The sequence below is a fragment of the Mollisia scopiformis genome (genome assembly GCF_001500285.1).
Source record: "Mollisia scopiformis unplaced genomic scaffold LY89scaffold_16, whole genome shotgun sequence".
NCBI classification, from domain to species: Eukaryota; Fungi; Ascomycota; class Leotiomycetes; order Helotiales; family Mollisiaceae; genus Mollisia; species Mollisia scopiformis.
Window position 1 is genome coordinate 1,033,094 of NW_017263596.1, and position 18,684 is coordinate 1,051,777.

Sequence of the window (18,684 nt, forward strand, 5' to 3'; positions counted from 1 at the left end):
TGATCTATACCTGCCATCCACGCTCAAGACACCGAAGAAGAGACGCAATTCAGAGAGGAAAGGCAGCGCGGTGAGCTTCAGCGAAATATACTCATCAAGATCATTCTCGACGTCGTTGAAGAAAGGTGGAAGTCAGGTTACGGTGAGAGAGAGGTGAAGCTTTCAAAGCTTGTCAGGAATTAGTGATCACCCAACTCGTTACGCTCGTTACGGCCATCTCCTGTACCACCACACGAGATATATTATATCTCACTCCAAGAGCGAGAACGATTGTGGTCTACGCAAGCAATTGCATTTATAAGATACCAGAATCATTGCGGCAACGAGCGGCCGATGATGGAAGCTTAGCTATCAGGAACAGGAAGGTGGCTAAGAAAGGAACCCCGCAGGCAGCTAGCTACAGGACGCAAGGGACCCCACATCACCTCACATCCCTTCGGCGATAAGGTCCCGTCGCCCCGCACACAGTTGCTGTTACGGAAGCAGCAGCAGGCAAAAAGTCAATGACGTTGACCCTGACCCTGCGTTTGAGCATAAAAATACTTTCCTTTTCTTCTCTTGCTGGAAATCTGCCTTCTTCATTTACACTCAACAATTGACAACTTCTTCATCAACAGTAAGTGACTCTCCCTAGGTATCCATTGAGCTTGGAGAACTCAATTGACATTCCACAGATCATCAACATGCCGGACCAAGGATTCCCCCAGACCGGCAAGCGGTTCGAGCCGAAGAATATGCTGTTCAGATACCTGGGCGACACTGGTCTCAAGGTTTCTGTGCTCGGTCTTGGAGGTTGGCTCACGTACGGAAGTGACAATGGCGTCAAGGAAGTCGAGCAAACGGCTGAATGTCTGCAAGAAGCTTGGGATCACGGAATCAACTTCTTTGACACGGCTGAAGTGTATGCGGAAGGTCAATCGGAGATCATTATGGGCAAGGCGCTGAAGAAGTGTGGGTTTGAGAGAGATGATTACGTGATTACTACAAAGTTGCATTTTGGTGATGGTAGGTTTTCTCTCTGTTGTTTGGGACAAGAGTGGGCTAATGACAAAATTTAGGAAATGGATACCCAAACAATCACGGTCTTTCACGAAAGCACATCATCGAAGGCATGAAGCGCTCCCTCAAGCGTCTCGAACTCGATTCTGTTGACGTTGTCTATGCTCATCGTGCCGACTTCTGGTGCACGCCCATGGAAGAAACGGTTCGCGCATTCAACACCCTCATCGAGCATGGCCACGCTCACTACTGGGGCACCTCCGAATGGAGCGCCTTCGAAATCGAGCACGCCCAGCACGTCGCCACCCGACTAGGCCTGATCGGTCCCGTGGTTGAACAACCGCAATACAACATGTTCGTCCGCGAGAGGTTCGAAGCCGAGTATTCGCCCCTCTACAAGCTTTACAACTATGGTACCACCATCTGGTCTCCGCTGTATCAGGGTATCTTAACAGGGAAGTACAATGATGGCGTCCCGGCCGATTCTCGCTACGCGACGATTTCTAAAGATCAGGTATCCAAGTTCGAACAACCGGAGACGAAAGCCCAGATCGAGAAAGTCAAGAAACTCACTACGATTGCCGAGAAGCTTGGTGGCTCCGTCGGCAACTTGGCGCTGGCCTGGGTGATCAAGAACCCGCACGTGTCGGTGGCTATCCTAGGTGCTACCAAGGCTAGTCAGATTACGGAGAATGTTAAGTGTTTGGAGTTGTTCCCTAAGATGACCGACGAGGTTATGAAGGAGATTGACGAGGTGTTGGACAATACGCCTAAGATGCCGGGACCAATTCCGCCAACAAGAGGAAAGATGACTTTGAATAAGGCGTTGATGTAGATGTCTTTCCTTCTAGATGTCTATTGAATTTTTAGATGAAAGCATAGACTAGATTGGCGGCCAGGGGGAAGATTTGCTTTAGACTAGAAACCTAGACAGGATCATGAATGATGATGGTTTCCTCGACATCCTTCGTATAACTTTCCCTCTTTTTGAGGTGGATTTGTAACAATTCTGCTGTAACGACACCTAAAAGCATCTTTAAGCACTTCCAAATACAACAAATCTTGCACTTGGCGTGCACAAACGATCTCCAGAGTCTATACATAAACCCATGCCACGTGACAGCCCCTCTTCAACCTCACTCCACCCCTCCTCTTGAATCTCAACCCATTACCCTCACCCCAAACCAAAAATGCCCACCAAACACCCTACAACCACCCACCCCCTCCCTCCCACTTCCCTCTCAAACCTCATCTCCCCCCTCCTAACATCCCTCAAACAAAACTTCACCGACGCAACCATCTCCCTCGTCCCGTGCCCGAACCTCACCCAACCGCCCTTCCACCTCGCGGCCCCCGGCCTCAGCGGCCACGAAGCAATCGTTGATATCGGTGGACCGGCTTATTTACACCCCGTCCCTGATTTCAGCAAGAAATATGATTTGGGCAGGATTGTCGCTTCGCTGTCCTCTGGCGAAGAAAAGGGAAAGGGGAGGCTTGCGATAGGTGCTGGTGCTGGGCCTTGTGAGTTTCGCTCTTCTTGGGGGGTTTTGTTTCTCTGTATTCTTTCCAAACACGCAATAATGGACTCCCAAACATTTGCCTCCTCCTCAGACGAAAGAAAGAAAGTAAGAATACTAACTTAGTTTTCCCGCAGTCCACATCGTGGGCCAGAACTCGGAACTAATTCCCAACTTCTATATTTCTGCCAGCGGCAACGTGACGAAGAATCTAACCCACTACGCGAAAATCGACCCTTCAACGCAAACCTGCATCGCGGGCCCCGTCCCAGGAGCAAGTACCGCGGGCGCCCTGATGGCGAACCTCTTCCTCTCGGACGGGGACCCGGGACCGGTGCTCAGAATCACGGCACGGAACCGCATCGGCGACAAGAGTTTTACGGAGGCGATGAGAATGGGTATCGAGGAAAGGGAAATCAGTATGGGAGGCGTGTTCGTGGTTGAGGGAGCGAAGGTCTGGGCGCATGTTATGCCGGATTTTTGTGGGGAGAGGTTGGAGGATGCGGAGGTGGGGAAGTGGTTGAGGTTCTTTGAGTGGGGGGGAGAGGGATTGGTTTTTTTGAGCTGTTTTCATGGGGTGGATTTCGGGGTTGGGGTCAGGGTGGAGCATACGCATTTTTTTGAGGTGGAGGGGGGGAGGGGTGGGCATTATCATGGGGATTTGAAGGGGGATGGGGAGGATGGGGTGGTGGAGTATGAGGGGTATTTTAATGTTGCGAGGGTGGTGGTTAGGGTTGATAGGCCGGGGGGTTGAATGAGAGGCTAAGGGTGGGGTTTTGATGGTATGTTGTGCGATTGATTCGAAGGTTCTGTTGTATGGTTGACCTGGGGTGGAATAGAGCCCCTGAATTAGTTATATCAAGCTTGTATTTTACAAATTGCTCTGTCTCTTTCACATGCTCACGCCCAAAAGCTTGCAAACTATGCAAAATACTTCCTCACCTTCTTATCATAATCAAACCTTTCTAAATACCCACCTCTTCACGCATAATCCACAACTTATCAAATCATTATTTCATACCGGAATGGCATTTCTGAGCGAGTCACTCCGACCCTTACTGTAAAACGCTGAGAGCTAAGCGAGGCGTTGTGGTCGAGAAGCAATGCTTACTTACTCTTCCATTACGAGAGAAAAAAGGGGAAGAAATGAAAGGAATGGATGATCAAACAATACACAAAGAGGGAGATGAGAATAACGCCGAAAAAAACGCTCCAGCAATAAGTAAGATATGTGTAGATTTTCATGAAGGAGAATATCTGAGAAAGATCAAAGGCTAGGGATTTTTGGAATAACTGAGGAGATTAGGTTGTGGAAACGAGAAGGTAAGATTGAAATGTCGCAGGCTAGAGGTTTATTATAATAAAAAATATCCTTTGAATATGATGAACTATGAACTGAAGTAAGTGAGAGAATGTCAAGTATCGAAAGTTTGAAGTGGGTGGCTGGGAAATGAGCTTTGATGATTGTGCTAGAATCTTTAATATGTAAGAAAACGAACTCCTGAAAAATCTTTGACAGTTTGAGAGACAGTCTACTATACATCCTGTTCCCTTGAAGACTGCCACGCATCAAGCTGAGGCCAGTCACGTGATGACGATACCCGTTCTGGGTACCTAATAAGCTAATGAGCATATGAATTACGAGAGTGGCACTCACTCACGTACACCTCATCCGCAGCAAACTATTCATCCTCGCTGCTTATAAAGTGAGACGTACGTAACATACTCAGATGATCTTGAACACGGAATCTCGGCATGTATGCATGCACTCGGGACTCGGCTTGGCTTCTTACCTACTTCGGATGGACCGGATAACCAACTTTGACTGTTTTCCTATTCCGTACTTTGGGTGTGTAGGTTTGACGGTCGGGTCATAAGATGTTGGATGGTATTTGCTACTAGGTAGTTTTAATGCCCGTTTGAGGACGCTATTTTCGGCGCTGTTGTCAAGATGTGGTATCTGACGTGATGGGAAGGACTCCCTTTTCAAATTTCGGTGAGGTAGATAGGCAGTTAGAAGGAGGATGGTTGAATGATGCTGAATCATTTTGGGTAAGGCAAATGTAGGCGTCACACGTACACTTGTTGCTAGGCCCCAAAAAGTTTCAGACACATTGACAGAGAGGAATTATCATAATCAAATATATCGACGCAATGAACAAGAATGATGATGATTTGAATACCAAACATTTAGAAAGAAAATATCTCGTGACGTCGGGATCGTACCTGAATTCGGGCCCTAAATCCTCGCCGAGCCCTACCAGAACCACAATCCTCCACCTCAGGGACCTCAGGAACTTTCCTTTTCCATCACACGCATCTAGGAACAGGATTCAGGTACAAGGGAACACGGACTGGCATATCACCAGTTCAAAGCAGGTACACAACCAACAGTCACCCCACTACGGATCCGAAAACGGCTGAGCAGCAGAGGAGAAAAAAAAAAGGAAGGGTGGCTGCAATGCATGTGGTGTAACCCAAGCATCCGGTCACTTGACAATATTGGATCCAACGCAACGCAACGCAAGGCTCTCGATCCTACCTGTCAGATCCGTATACGGGATTCGGGGTCGTATGGGAGATGACTGGATTCGAGCAAGCTCGTCCCATGCCGGCGCATCATCTGGTTCCCAAACGTCGTGCCTTGCATTTGCAGATATGGGTTGGCGGAGGGTTCGCTCGCTGCTGGGTAGCGCGCGGTGGCTGACCAGTGGGCTGAATCAGGGTGTTTGCTGGAGAGGCGGTGGTTGGTCGCTGGTGGTGCTGGCGTGGAATCATGAACCTGAATTGAGGAACGGTTAGGTGAGATGTGAGACATGATGATGTAAAGTGTCTTGAGTCTTGAGCGCAGGGCTGTGAGATGTTTGTCGTCGAAGTGAGGGAGTCTGGTGAGGTAAGGCGAAGTGGTGAGCGGAATTAAAGCAAATCATTGCGCAAGGTACCAAGCCAAGTCGAAGGATGAAGGTTGGCCGCGGGGCAGCTCCGTCCGAGTCGAGTCAAGTGGGGTGGGGTTTGAGTTTTAAGGATGTTTGCTGGTGTTGGTCTGCTGGTCGTGCCTGGAGCTGAACTGGCCGTGCCTCTTTGACAGTCGGTCGTTTGCATCCAGAACGATGGGATATCCTGGGAGCAGGGAGCGAATCCGCGAATAAGCTTCGTATGGTGATTCGATGTCAGTGTTGCTACAGTAGGATACATTAGTCTTACGGCAGCATGTAAGCATGGACCCCTCTTTATGTGGGCAGGTGGATGGTGGATGTGGATGGATGTGAAGCCAGTGAAGGTTGGGTTGAGTCGAGTCCGATGGGCAAGCTTGCGTGCGAGGAGAGAAGACGAGGCTAAGGTGGTTGGCGGTGTGTTACAATTGGTGTGCGTTGCACATCTTCGCCCCTCGTTCTTATCAAGCATAATAATACAGTACTGATGCACATGCCCACCACTTCCGATAGAAGCCGTCGATGGGAATCATGACATCTTCCCGCTTGGGAAACCAGGATACGCACAGTGCACCACCATAGTGTGGCCGGTGATGGGTGGGGTCCTGAGGTGGTGGTCTGTCTCACTCCCTCATATGGGAGATGGGAAAGTTGATATGGCGATATTAACAACAACGTTACCCCCAGATGAAGTGGTTGGAATCTTGGAGTGTCTACTGTGGCGTGACTTGCCGGATATGGGGGTTACATAGTAAAGAAAGGGAAAAATATGGTGATTCTATATTGCAGCCACCCTCGCAGCATCGAGGGAGGGCTGCATGGGAACCCCCATTCGGTAAGGACAGGGCACCATTCAGGAACAGAGAGAGACATGAAACAGCGAGATAGACGCACTAAGTCGGCGAACAGCAGCACTAAGGCAGTGAGGAGTGCTAAAATAAGCTGTGGCCCGCTGGCGAGTGCAGTGGTGTGCAGGTATGCAGGCAGCTAGGACGAAGTATGTGAGAGCAAGACTTGACTATGACAATTTCAGTTCATTGTCCAGGTCCAGGTCCAGTCCAGGTCCAGGTCAGATCAGATGAGATCTGGTTCCAGAACCATCAGTTGTAGGTCGTTCACTTGAAATCTTCTCCCTTTTTGATCTCACTGCCCCTCTCTGCTCTGTCAGTCTAGCCGTCCCTGCCGCTGTTAGACGCCCCGCCTCCCACAAACCTCACTTACTTACACCACTGACGATTAAGTCTGCGGCCTCCTTCAACAGCTTTCCAAGCCCCGAGAGCACTAGCAGAACGCCTTGCCTGACCGGCGTTCACCACTCGCTGCCAGCCGCCCCGGATTTCCAGCCATCGCCTGAAGGACATCCAGATCTCCCTCCGGTCGTGTCTGAGCCAGCCGCACACCACTTCCCAACATCGAGATCCATACTCTGGATCATCATAGGAGAGTCGAGTATGAATACTTATCCGTGTTTCTTCCAGGCACTTGTACCGTAGGGCCACGCTGTCGACCTGGTTCTTTAGTCGACCGGTATTTCCTTGCGTCGTCTGCTATCATAGTGACCATACTCATCGACACTGTCATACGGCAAGTAAACCAGAGCTGCCTCGTAATGCAATAAGAAGCACAATATGGGGGGAAGACGCCTCCCTATTTATTATTCCCACAAGCTCTTCTTTTTTTTTCTCCGTCTTCCTTTTTTTTTTGCCCCTCGTTCCTCGCCGTGCCTCAGACTGCTGCTGCACTTACACCTCTTCCCTGCACCGTCTTCCCTCACCTCGTCCTCCTGTCCTGTCCTGCCCTTCCCTGGCCCTTGCCATCCTCCTGCGCCTGCAATTCGTAAGCCTTCCTCGCTTATCGTCACACTAGGAAGGCAGGACCCATCAAGCGCATTCAATCATCGTCCATCCATCCTCTCTCGTCTCTCCATCCTCCCTCGCACCTCTTTCGCAATCCTCCGCCGCCCTCAACCCGCAGATCGCACGCTCGCAGCTTCAAACCTCCCAGACCTCACCCCTTTCTCGTCGGTGATACCAACACAGAGACCGCATCCCCTCCATCCAGATCTCTGCTGACCATCCGTCGCACACTACACTACACTACACTACACTCGACTCGACTCTCGACTCGACGTCCCCTCCACAGCATTAATTCTCTGCCCCTCGATCCGCCGCTCTAATCCCGACTCTCCCTAGCCGTTCGTGGATCCTTGTCGTCGATTAATCGTCTATCTCAGGGCACATTCTTCCGGTCGCATAACTGCCATCATCCTCCTGGCCCTCTCCCCCCGCCATCACCTTATCGACCTCGTTCATCCATTATCAATCGATAACAGCTGGTTATTAAGGTCGACTTGGACCACAGTCTGCCCTGTTCAGAGACATCTCCCGCCCGCGGTACTCGATACTCGAAACTCGACGCTGCTGCTGGTCTAGCTGTGTCATCTAGACATCCGCTGAAAGCCTCGCAGTGCGGCTCATCCCCAACCAACCTGCGATTCGTTCCTGACCCAGGCAAACGAACAGCACGTCCGTCTCATATGTCTTGATGCGCCGATATAACACCTTCCTTTCATCGCCCCAACCTCTTTAATCCTCTCTGCCGCCCTCCTGCGAAAGGCCGTATCCTCGTCTTTCCGCTTCGACGCTCCCAGCCTCCTCCGTCATTAATACGGACTCCGAACCACACTTCACAACCATCATGGCTACCTTTCGCCCAGTAAACACCACCCTTGTGCCGGAGAGCCACGGTCGCAATGGGGAAGAAACAAATCCTCTAACTCCACGACCGAATACTGCACCAACAGCACAAGTACAGCAAATGATGCGAGACGATGCAACAACACCGACGAGAGCCAACTTTGGCACCCTCGCGAGTCAACGACCTCTGCCACCCGCGTCGCCGTTCCCAGCAGCGATACCTGCTACCTCGAACGCTGAGACTCCAAACAAACCACACAAGCCACTGAACCGGGGAGATTCTCAGCACTCTGCCAAGTCTCGCGAGTCGGATGATGTGGAAATGGGGGATTCCGATGGCGAAGATGGGTCTGACGATGATGGAAGTGAGAATGCCGATGGATCCAGGACAAATAAGAAGAAGGGGAAATCACAACGGTTCTACTGCTCGGATTACCCCCCATGTAATTTGAGCTTCACTCGAAGTGAACATCTTGCTCGACACATTAGGTAAGAATAACTTGCGATGGTCACAGACGTTATGCTGACAGTAATAGGAAACACACTGGCGAACGTCCCTTTCAGTGTCATTGTTCGCGTCGATTCTCCCGTCTCGACAATCTTCGCCAACACGCCCAGACCGTGCACCAAAATGAAGAAATACCACAAGATTCACTGGCAGCCACAGGGACTCGATTTCAGAGACAAGTTCGGACTGATAGAGTCAGACCTCCAGGAAGTCGGTCGAGAGCATCCACTGCAGGCAGCCAATCAGGTCCCATCAGGGGCCATCAACGGAATTCGTTGTCGACGTCGAGTATTGGTTCTGTAAGCTCGGTATACAGTCAGAGAGATGACATGAGACGAAGACCTACGCCGTTGGTCATGGCTGGAGAACGTCAACGTTTCTCACAAGAGATCTATGGTCGTCCAGATAGTCCTTCAGGTCAATATCAGCAGTTCCGTTCGCATTCTCCAGGTTTCAGTACACCTACTTCTGCAACCTTCTCCACTGGCCAGAATAGTCCTCGTTGGGGATCCGGGATGCAGTCGCCGATATCTTCACATTCCCGCACCAACAGTACTAACGTCTATGGCCATCGAACTCCAGGCCGGAGACTCTCCGTTCCGTCGGCAGGCAATCCTTTCCAGTCTCCGCATGGAAACACGTATGGACCACCAGTCCTGGGTCAAATGAATGCTTCGAACATGGGCTCCTTTTCGCCATCCGGTAGCATGATTTCCAGTCCAACTACCTCCACAAGCGGATGGGGCATTTCCTCACGGAGAGAATCGCTGACAAGTTCGGATGAAGCATGGAGACGCCGTACATGGCACCCAGATTCTCAATCGTTTACAAGCCGTCTTCAACAGGTTACGACGCCTAACTACTATTCTAATGGTCCACCACCTCAGCCTACGTCGGTTCTTCCCAGCAATGTTCCACCGCTCCAGTCGATGCGCCTTCCAGGTATTGAGAGCTTTGATCCTCTTCCAAGACCGACTACCCCAGTCCGTCGTCAGCCAAGCCCGATGGTGATTGATACTCCAAGTCGAGCTCCTCCACCTGAGCAATATCAGGAAAGACCGGCAAGTCAACAGTGGGAACAAGGAATGAATCGGAACATGAATCGCCTGGACCTCTCTCAAGGCACGCCACCAACAGATGGAGCAAGCCATTGGGCTAACGATACAAATCGTGCAATGGAGGCTCGGGCTGAACAGACTGGGGCACAGCCAGGCGTTCGTTTTGAGCATTCAGTTTACTCTAATCGACCTCAGACAAGCGGTGGTGCCTACCACCAACACCATATCAGTGCTCCACCTGCTCCGATCACTCCGAGAGAAGCAAAACGTATGGGATGGTATCATGGCCCTGTCGCACCTAATACACAGCCCTCTCAACCTGTGCAGCGGACTTCTCCGGCAGACTCGAGCAGCTCGGAAGGTGGAATACCTGGAACACCAAGCAGTTCGACTGCGGTCGAATACAACCCTGGCATCGTTCACGCAAGTGGATGGGTTGAGAATAGAAATGGAAATATTCCAACTCACCATGATCCAAGAGCTATGCCAACCAATGGCTACTCCTCTTACCCACCCCCGAATGGCGCAGAAGCGTCTTATACCTATGCCCCTGGGCATTCTCATGCTCAGGTACAACAACATCAACAGCAGATCCCGAAATCTTCGGGAGATATGAACAGGCTCGAAGCATTGGTAGCCGTGGCTACTAGTTCAGACAATGTGGCAGCAGCTTATTAATGCTTGACACAATACCCTTTCAATTGGTTGGATCAGATTTTGTGTACTGTATATACACATTCTTCAGAAGATACCCGCGTTTTGATACACGCCACGACGTTACGACCATAAATGAAATGATTGACGCTCTCCCGCATACGATTGCACGATTGGGTGTGGTAGGTGGGATAGCGATATCGGCATTGCTAGGCGTTTTTGAAGGACTTTGCTTTTCTGCTTGCTCTTATATCATATATCCCGTTCGTTTTAAGCATTATTCATTGTTTGCAGCATACAATTAGCCCTGTACCTCTGCATTCGCTCGAGGCTGCATCTTGGAAGAGACCGTGTGGTTTACATTTCCTGAGTTCGTGTTACATGTGATACGGGTGGGCTTGCGTTGGATTCGGGTTGGGTTGGGTTGGTGGGATTGCTACTTTGATATCTATACCCTTGCTATCGTTTGGAAACCGGTTGGATGTGTGCGTGTCTGTACGACACGGGTAATTCTGGGGTTGTGAGAACTTTGGGTTCATGGGTATCGGACTGGTTGGTTGCGACTGATCGATTGCGTGCGAGCGACTAACTCAACTTTTGTGATTCTTATACTGGTACATGAATTGAATTGCGACACTCATCCACTCATGTGTGTCCCTGTGCCGTACAAAGTTCACAAGCGAAGACCGTGCTGTCAAAAAGGGGAGCGAGTATGTTCACGTGATCTACCATCATTCAAGTCTCCGCCGTGAAACCATGTCAGCATAAGCTCGAGTGATTCAAATTATTTCATCGATCGTCATAGCGAGGCGACTTTGTGCAAAGAAGAGCTCCACGATGAAGTCCTTGTAGGGCTCCACGTTGATCGGTGAACTACACATAGTGGCCATGAATCCAGTGGATAAAGACATTATAGAAAAGCACAGGAGGAAGTCCAAATAGATAAACATAGCGCTCTTTCTAGTACAAAGACCAAGTATTAGCTATTCTAGGAAGCAAGGGAGTATTCGGTAAAATGTAACAATGAAATGCACTAAAGCACTAAAATAGCCATAGGATAGTAAAGGAAAGGAATTAAGATGGTTTTGTAAAGCTCAAAACCTCAAAATTGGGGTTTCGAGGAGAAGCATGTCATAAGTGATCGTATCAAGAGAGGGATTTGGAGAGGAGACGCATGATAAGTGAGTTGGGATGCGAGAAAGGAATTTGGTGGGTTTATCAACATTTCGCGCTGGTAGCGGTGTTAACAGAAGGAAATAGGTTATGTTTTGTTTGGGTCGAATTGTGTTTTAGTCTCCAGGTGTATGGCTTATTTTGACATCACATTCTTCGGAATTTCTTGCACTTCTGAGAAATTAGGTGTGAAAGTGGGAGTACGCGGAGTCAAGACGTCGACTATCAGCAGAATTGATAGATTTTCATGAGAGAGAAAGAGACCACTCGTCCCAAATACAGTTTATGAGGGACGTCTAGTAGCCATGCTCCTGCGTCATGAGTAACCCAATATCATTGTTGAAGCAGAAGTTCTCCTCGCGTGAATCACGGCACCTTCAACAGTTCGAGTCGCAATTCAAAATCTACCAAATTTCCCCATACCCATGACTTCCTCAAGAATCCACATCTCACCGGCACAATGGTCAAAAACAAACCCAGCTCAACCTACCAAGACCGCATCAACCAAATAAAATCCATCCTCTCAAACATCAAAACCGAAAAACTCATCGAGCACCAGCCCGAACTGCAATACGTCAACGAGATCCTGCGCCTAGTCGCTTTTCAGATCGTCGACGCCGAGGGCGACCTTCTTAGAACATGTACTTTTTGGGGGAAAGTAAAGAGATTCCTCAGGTGTCGAGATGAGCTGGATTGTCGGTTGAATGGTATGGTGACGAGGATGGATGATTTGTATAGGAGGTTGAGAGAGGGGTTGGAGGAGAGGGAAAAGGGGGAGGAGGGGGCGGAGAGGTGGCCGACGAAGACGGAGGGGAAGAGTGTTTGGAGGTCGAGTACTATTTTGGAGGAGGATGGGGATAGGGAGAAGTTCGAGGATGCGGTTGAGCGGCAGGAGGAGACGTCATGAACGCAGATGAAACATGAGATTTTGAAGTGAAGACAAGTGTTCATATGATGAATGTGAGATTTTTGATGATATACACATCTTCTAAAAGTTTTACTTTCCATCTAAGTAAACCCCGTATTCGGGAGGATTAGAATACTCCTGGAGTGAAATCCACAACTTGCGCCGTCTTCACAACATCTCCGATGCTTTTCACAAATGCCAGATGCACTGGATCTTTGTTCAGATAGTACTCTCTATCCTGCTCATTCTCGAATTCCTCGACGAAAATGTGGGTCATCCCACCCTATTGCAACATCAGACGCTCAAATTTTGGAGAAAGGTTGATTCACAGAGTCGGATACTTACAGTCAGCCCTTCTGGACTATTTTGCTTGCCTCCCATGCCCATTTTCACGTATGGCTTTTTCGTCGTTGGGTGGAGACATTTCTGCTTGAGTGCAAGCATTCGGTCGCATACCTGGTGTTTTCAGCACTCGGGCCATCAAGTTTATTTCGCGATGACAATTCGCTAAGAGGTGTCAGGAGATCTTACATCCGTTACCTGCTCGGCGGTGGCCTCTTCCTTGAACTCAAACATCACGATATGGACGATTCCATCCTTGGAAGACGGTGGGAAAAGGGGTTCGGTGTGGTTTAGACTGCTGAAGGGGAATTTGAAGAGGCTGAATAGAGCAATGACACTTATAGCTCCAATAATGGCGAGCGTTGGCTTCGAAGGCATGTTGTGTTGCATGGTGATATGTTGCGGGATGGATGGGTGATGGCAAGGGAAAGGAGGTTGTGAGGGGTTGAGATTGAAGCGGGAGTGGCTGATGCGCTAGTCCAGATTGAGCATGTCTGTACCCCTCCATGTCTTGGCACTTGCTCTGTCGATATCACAAATCTGAAAGCTTTCTTCAGAAATGTCATCAAAGAATAAACTTAGTTTCGCACGCTGGCATACGAGCAGAGCGTCTGCGAACATGTTAATAGCTCAAATTCTGTGCACTGACGAGACTTTGTATTCCATGATCCATTTCTAAGAGCCTGATGCTCTAGTTGTTGAGTATAACTAGGGGAGCTTCAACATGCCCTACCTTCTTAATATAAAGTAGCTTGCTTTGAACGAAGATCGAAACTGTAGCCCCTCCACAGCTCTGTGTGTGTCAAAATGAAGAAGTTCTTCTTAGCGTCGGCCCACCTTATTTCTAGATATTTCGTGATTCACTAGCCTATAGTCACTGCCTCTATAAATGAGTGCTTGAAATTCAGATTGAAATCTTCTCTACCTCTTGACGCCAGTAAGAGATCCAAATTCAAGTCAACACTCTTTTCGATATCAGTATCAAATCCCACACACTGGAAGCTAGGTCCGACTGATTATGTCCTTCGTAAATATGCACATAGAGAGGTATCAACGACGAGTAAACCACTGCAACAGAATACTCGTTCAAATTATCAACGAGAAGCTGATCCAGCGGCAACAAATAATCATCCATAAAACTTTGGGCGAAAGATGCCAAGACGCTGTCCTTGAAGTCGAACAAGATATTAAAAGACGACGGGGTTTTCTTGGTCAGATTGATCATGTTTTCACGGCGCTGCTGGTACCCGAGGAACTCGATTACTTGGCTGTGCAGAGTTACACTATGGTAGAACTCTGTGAGGGCTTTTTGGAATTTTTGAAACAGAACGTGAGGCCAGAGGATCAAGTGGAATCTACCCACAATTTGGAGCCGCCGACCTACATCGAAGTTATGAATGAATCGACAGCCCTTGCTTTCTATGAGTATACAAGGAAAAGGTTGATGAATGCTCGAAGCTAGAAATGCTTGGAAGACAATGAAAATAAGTCAGACTTCGCATGCTACTGAAGAGAATAAGTATTGCGAATAGAATCCTTTGGCTTGTGCTGCAAATGTTAAGCATGTTGGAGATGAGTTGTCAGAAGTTGAGCGTCATCCTAATTCTCGAACTAAAGCTTGAGGGCTAGGGTGCTCGATGCAGGACACATAGATAGACTCAGCATGAGATGTTGTCCAAGAAGTGAATTAAGAATTATCAATTATGATTGCAAATTATTTATGTAAACGTTCCACAAACAGACTCCAAACTCCCACTGCTGATCAATACCATCACCAAAATTTCAAACTGAAAATGCTCTTCTTCCCCAATAACCTAGCAACTCGGCTCTTCAGCATCTTATTCGCCGCCTGTCCGAGAATATCGGAGTCAGGCGGCGTATAAGTCAAAGCTCCCCAGTTATCAAGCGCCGGCTGTGACGGTGCACCCGTGAGATCCAACCAATCCACCGAATTCCCAGCCGCGTTCCCGACCATGCTGATATTCCTTGCTTGACACGCGTGCTTATGATCTTCTGGAATGTTCAATTTCAGGGCTTGCAATTCTGTCGGAGCCTCGATGAATGTGACAACGAGACCAGCTTCGACGTGCCATTCGATGTGACAGTGGAATAGTGTGACACCGGGATTATCGGCTTTGAAACGAAGGACGATGTAAGAGCCTGCATAAACGAGTATAGTATCGCGGCGCATGGGGGCCGCAGGAACGCGAACGTGGGTTGGTAAGAGAGGGTTGCCGTTTTCGTCAGGGCCTGGCGGGCCACGTGCAATGACTTGGAATTGGTGGGAATGGAGATGGAATGGATGAGGACCGGTATCGGTGTTGATGAGAGTAATCTCGACAATAGCATTCATAGGAAGGACGAAAGGGTTGGAGTTGACACCGTAAATGAGAGGATTGTTGACTAGATCAGCTGGTGCCGACATGGCTGTATAGAGCGTAGGGACTTTTGGGGCGACATAGGTGACGTTGTTGAATGTTGCGCGGTTTTGGTTTGCGTCGTTGGGATTGAATGCCATGACAAGATTGATTCTAGATATTTTAGTTTGAAATTCCATTTTGAGGAGCAATCTTACTGACGGATGTGTAACAGGCCCCAATGCTGGTTGGCTGTCGTAAGGGATGAATTTGGTGTCGTCTAGGGCGTCGTCGTAGTCGAAGTCATCACTTTCCGGTAGTGGTTTCTGATCGTCATAGACAAGATATCCCGTAACCTATCGAATGTCAATAATGTTGTCACTAATTCATCATGAGAAAGCTTACATTGTTCATCAGAGTAGATGGAGTGACTCCAGGATCAAACATGGAAAGGTCCATAGAAACTGTGATTGCGTAATTGGTCTTTGTCGTGGATTTGGTTTTAAGAAGGACAGTATAACGTTGAGCAGCCGTCAGAAAAAGCTGGCTGACTCTGTGGGATTGGGTGTAGACTCCATCAACTTCTACCACGTCCATATCATGGTCATCAAAGTTAACCCATTGAGCTGAAAACACTCCTACATTGATGACCCGGACCAGGTATGTCTTGTTGGGTTTGACCTTGAATTGGACGTTTTGAGCATGATTGATCAGTGTCGCGTTTGGCACTGGTTCCGAACCGCCGTGTAAATTCTCGTTTAAGGGAGACTCGAAGTACTCGATAAGGTAGGGAGCTTGCGTATGATACCAGTCGGAGATGGTCATGACAATCTCATCGTCGTACTTTCCAGCGTAAGGTGCGGCGGGGTCATGAACAATGATCGGGCCACGCAAGCCATCTAGGTCAACATCAGCAAGAACAACGGCGCCGCTGACAATGAGAAATACCAATGTATTGACTCCCAACGTGTGAATGGTACCAGTAAGTTCCCGGTTGATTGATCTGAGCAGATCAGTCTTAGCCAAGAGGAGAAGGGAAGAAACACATCTGGTGCTTTGGGCAGTCGTACCTCGAAGTCATACTTGAAGCCTGGGAAGATTTAGCTTTCATTCGTACATGTGTAGTTTTAAATCACATACTAGAGCCTGGTGGAATGGGGCATTGATTTACCATGGCAGGACCATCCATCTGGGCGCTGCCTGTTTGAAAGATGCCATGCCAATGAATTGAGGTCGTTTCATTTCCCAAGTTATTCTTCAAGTTCACAATGACCCGGTCACCGATGTCAATAGTGATCGTAGGACATGGCCAAGCTCCATTGATACCTATAGCCGGTCGTGTGAAACCATCAGGAGATACCGAAACCCAATCCACGCTCCAATCGTACGTAACAGTCTTTGCACTGACGACTAGTGCTTGCAGCGCGAATAGAAGTTGCGCATACAACATTCTTACCTACTCAGTAGAGACCGTACTTAAGAAGAAATGATATGCTGGAGTTGCAACGATTACGTCAACACGAAGGGGAGCTGAGTCTATATTTGAGAAAGTTTGAGAACGAAAGATTGAACAGAGCTGCCAATAATTTAAGGTAGTGAATCAAGTAGGGCTCAGTTAAGACATATGGAAGAGTCTTACCCGGGTTTGGAAACGGTGAAATAATGCTGAATCAAGGCTAACTCCGGTATATGGCTGCGCTGCGCTACAAGTTAGATCCACCGAACCATTTTGGGTAGCAACTCTGCCAGTGGCAGGCCAATGATATCGGTATCCATGGCCTGATATCCAATAAGATGTTCAATGGTTCTATTTTGATCTCCTCTTCAGGGGAGGATGCTGCTGCAGAAAGGTACGAGAATCAGAACTTTATTGATTTGAGTCAAATGCGCCACATGAAAGATTGTGCACGCTAGATGCTGTGATCAGATATCTCGGAAAGTTTTGATATGCCAATCACAACGTATGGGCCACAGGCCCTTGTATGGCGGATTCCGGCACTAGTTCAGTGCTCGAGCTTTGCCAGGGGTTTGCGGAAACAAAAAGCTTAGCATATATTTTTGCCTCTCTCGACCAAGTAAGTGAAATCAAGAAGCGGACATCAACAAAACTCCAAAGCAACATGTTAGAAATAAACAAAAACGTTGTTAATAGTCGCAAATCATGCTCAAGACGGTGTGCAGAACCGCACTGGCCTTGCGCTCAGCGGGCGCTGATGCCGAGATTGAGAGTGGTGGGAATAAGCAAACAAAGCCACAATAAGCCACAAACAAGAATGGCATGGAATCTTGATGAGAATATTTCCACGTACGCCGATTTCAGCTGAATGTATTGGCAATTGGACAAAACAAGTCCAAGGCACCGCATACACGGACGCATGCAGTGCCTCGAAGCATTGTTGTATTGTGATACGAAGATCTGGAGCTCTCCGTGGTTGCGGCCTCTTACATCCGTTCTACCCATGTTGTGTAACCGTCATTCAGCTTGGAGAATTGAATACCGAGCAGTGGCACGAGGATAAATGCGTAGAGTTGTGTTCCTGAGCTCGGAGCGCAAGGCGGGTCGCAGTTCCTTCTTTGTGTAAATTACTGAGTCTCCGTCGGCCGAGAATGCACACAGTGGCATTCAAGGGGTTGTGCATGAACTTTGCGGTCTTTCTTGGATATCGAACCGCGTTTGAATGTTTTACATTTGTTATGTAAGTATGAAGTCGAAGATGAAGCGCGTCGTCGAGACTTTAAGGTTAATTGAAGATCGGAGGCTGATAGGGTGTTCTCCACTTTATCTTATCAATCAGATCTTAGCGGCGGTCGATGGCGACAGGGGTAACCTAGGAAGGTTTGTCGCGAGAATTGTCGAAAAGCAAGTGTTGTTCGGAGTTGTGTAAAGGTTTGTAGATTTTCTTGCGAAGGAAAGTAGCTGCTTTATGTAGTATCTGGAATCAACGTGGTGCTAAGATACGTTTATTGCAATGTGGGGCATATTTTGATATTGGTCGCACCAGTGACATTGATGACATTCGTCTTTTCGATCATTCGATATACATTTGCAGTTGAAGCCAGGCATAATGCAACCAAGTTCTACATTGGGCGTCGCACTAAACTCTGTCAAAATGTTAGTTAGTTTTCTGGAGTTGATTCTCAAACTCTTGATATCCTGAATTACTGCCATAGAATGCTTGGCAAGTCAGCAATCAATTCTGTGTCGTCATGTCCAACCTCACGTTAAGCCTATCTCCCTTTTCTTGAATGGCTATTTTCCTCTCAAATCTATTGCGTGTCTTTTGACCAAAAATTGAGTCAACTGACAACATCTTCGCAAGTGCCGACCCGAAAAGACGTCCAGGCCGGCAGAAGCCGTCTATTTAAGCATAACATTACGTTTTAATTTCCAACATATATTAGTTGCGGGGAAATTACCCCACCTTCCAATCAGAATGTCCTCGTGGAAAGGAAGCGAATATACACCATAACTCTGTAGGTGTGGAGTTTTAATGGTCTTAATTGCCAAGCTGACATCCAAGCACCCAAGGAGTGAAGCTC

At 48.4% G+C, this 18,684-nt stretch overlaps 5 protein-coding genes across 5 annotated transcripts; 3 read left to right on the plus strand and 2 right to left on the minus strand.

The window, feature by feature from the left end:
- Nucleotides 1–391: 391 nt before the first annotated feature.
- Nucleotides 392–1,880, plus strand: LY89DRAFT_127565 (putative voltage-gated potassium channel subunit beta). Its single transcript, XM_018205210.1, has 3 exons — nt 392–616; nt 675–1,005; nt 1,059–1,880. Exons 2-3 carry the CDS (start codon nt 684–686, stop codon nt 1,832–1,834), a joined length of 1,098 nt encoding a protein of 365 aa, XP_018069363.1. The 5' UTR covers nt 392–616; nt 675–683; the 3' UTR covers nt 1,835–1,880.
- Nucleotides 1,881–2,184: 304 nt separating this feature from the next.
- Nucleotides 2,185–3,133, plus strand: LY89DRAFT_620264 (DUF1907-domain-containing protein; the record flags this gene model as incomplete). The annotated part of the gene is made up of 2 exons (XM_018210906.1): nt 2,185–2,520; nt 2,654–3,133. Coding segments are annotated over exons 1-2 (810 nt in total), but the record flags the coding sequence as incomplete, so codon positions are not given.
- Nucleotides 3,134–7,834: 4,701 nt separating this feature from the next.
- Nucleotides 7,835–10,566, plus strand: LY89DRAFT_127668 (uncharacterized protein). The gene is made up of 2 exons (XM_018205211.1): nt 7,835–8,634; nt 8,682–10,566. Exons 1-2 carry the CDS (start codon nt 8,147–8,149, stop codon nt 10,387–10,389), a joined length of 2,196 nt encoding a protein of 731 aa, XP_018069365.1. The 5' UTR covers nt 7,835–8,146; the 3' UTR covers nt 10,390–10,566.
- Nucleotides 10,567–12,483: 1,917 nt separating this feature from the next.
- On the minus strand, nt 12,484–13,204 carry LY89DRAFT_686591 (uncharacterized protein). The gene is made up of 3 exons (XM_018215318.1): nt 12,977–13,204; nt 12,791–12,901; nt 12,484–12,728 (listed from the first exon to the last, which is right to left on the minus strand). The coding sequence occupies exons 1-3, from the start codon at nt 13,163–13,165 to the stop codon at nt 12,573–12,575; spliced, it is 456 nt and encodes a 151-aa protein (XP_018069366.1). The 5' UTR covers nt 13,166–13,204; the 3' UTR covers nt 12,484–12,572.
- Nucleotides 13,205–14,483: 1,279 nt separating this feature from the next.
- LY89DRAFT_620271 (multicopper oxidase) lies at nt 14,484–16,984 on the minus strand. The gene is made up of 6 exons (XM_018210907.1): nt 16,285–16,984; nt 16,215–16,234; nt 16,093–16,147; nt 15,550–16,043; nt 15,367–15,500; nt 14,484–15,318 (listed from the first exon to the last, which is right to left on the minus strand). Exons 1-6 carry the CDS (start codon nt 16,592–16,594, stop codon nt 14,559–14,561), a joined length of 1,773 nt encoding a protein of 590 aa, XP_018069367.1. The 5' UTR covers nt 16,595–16,984; the 3' UTR covers nt 14,484–14,558.
- Between the last annotated feature and the right edge of the window lie 1,700 nt (nt 16,985–18,684).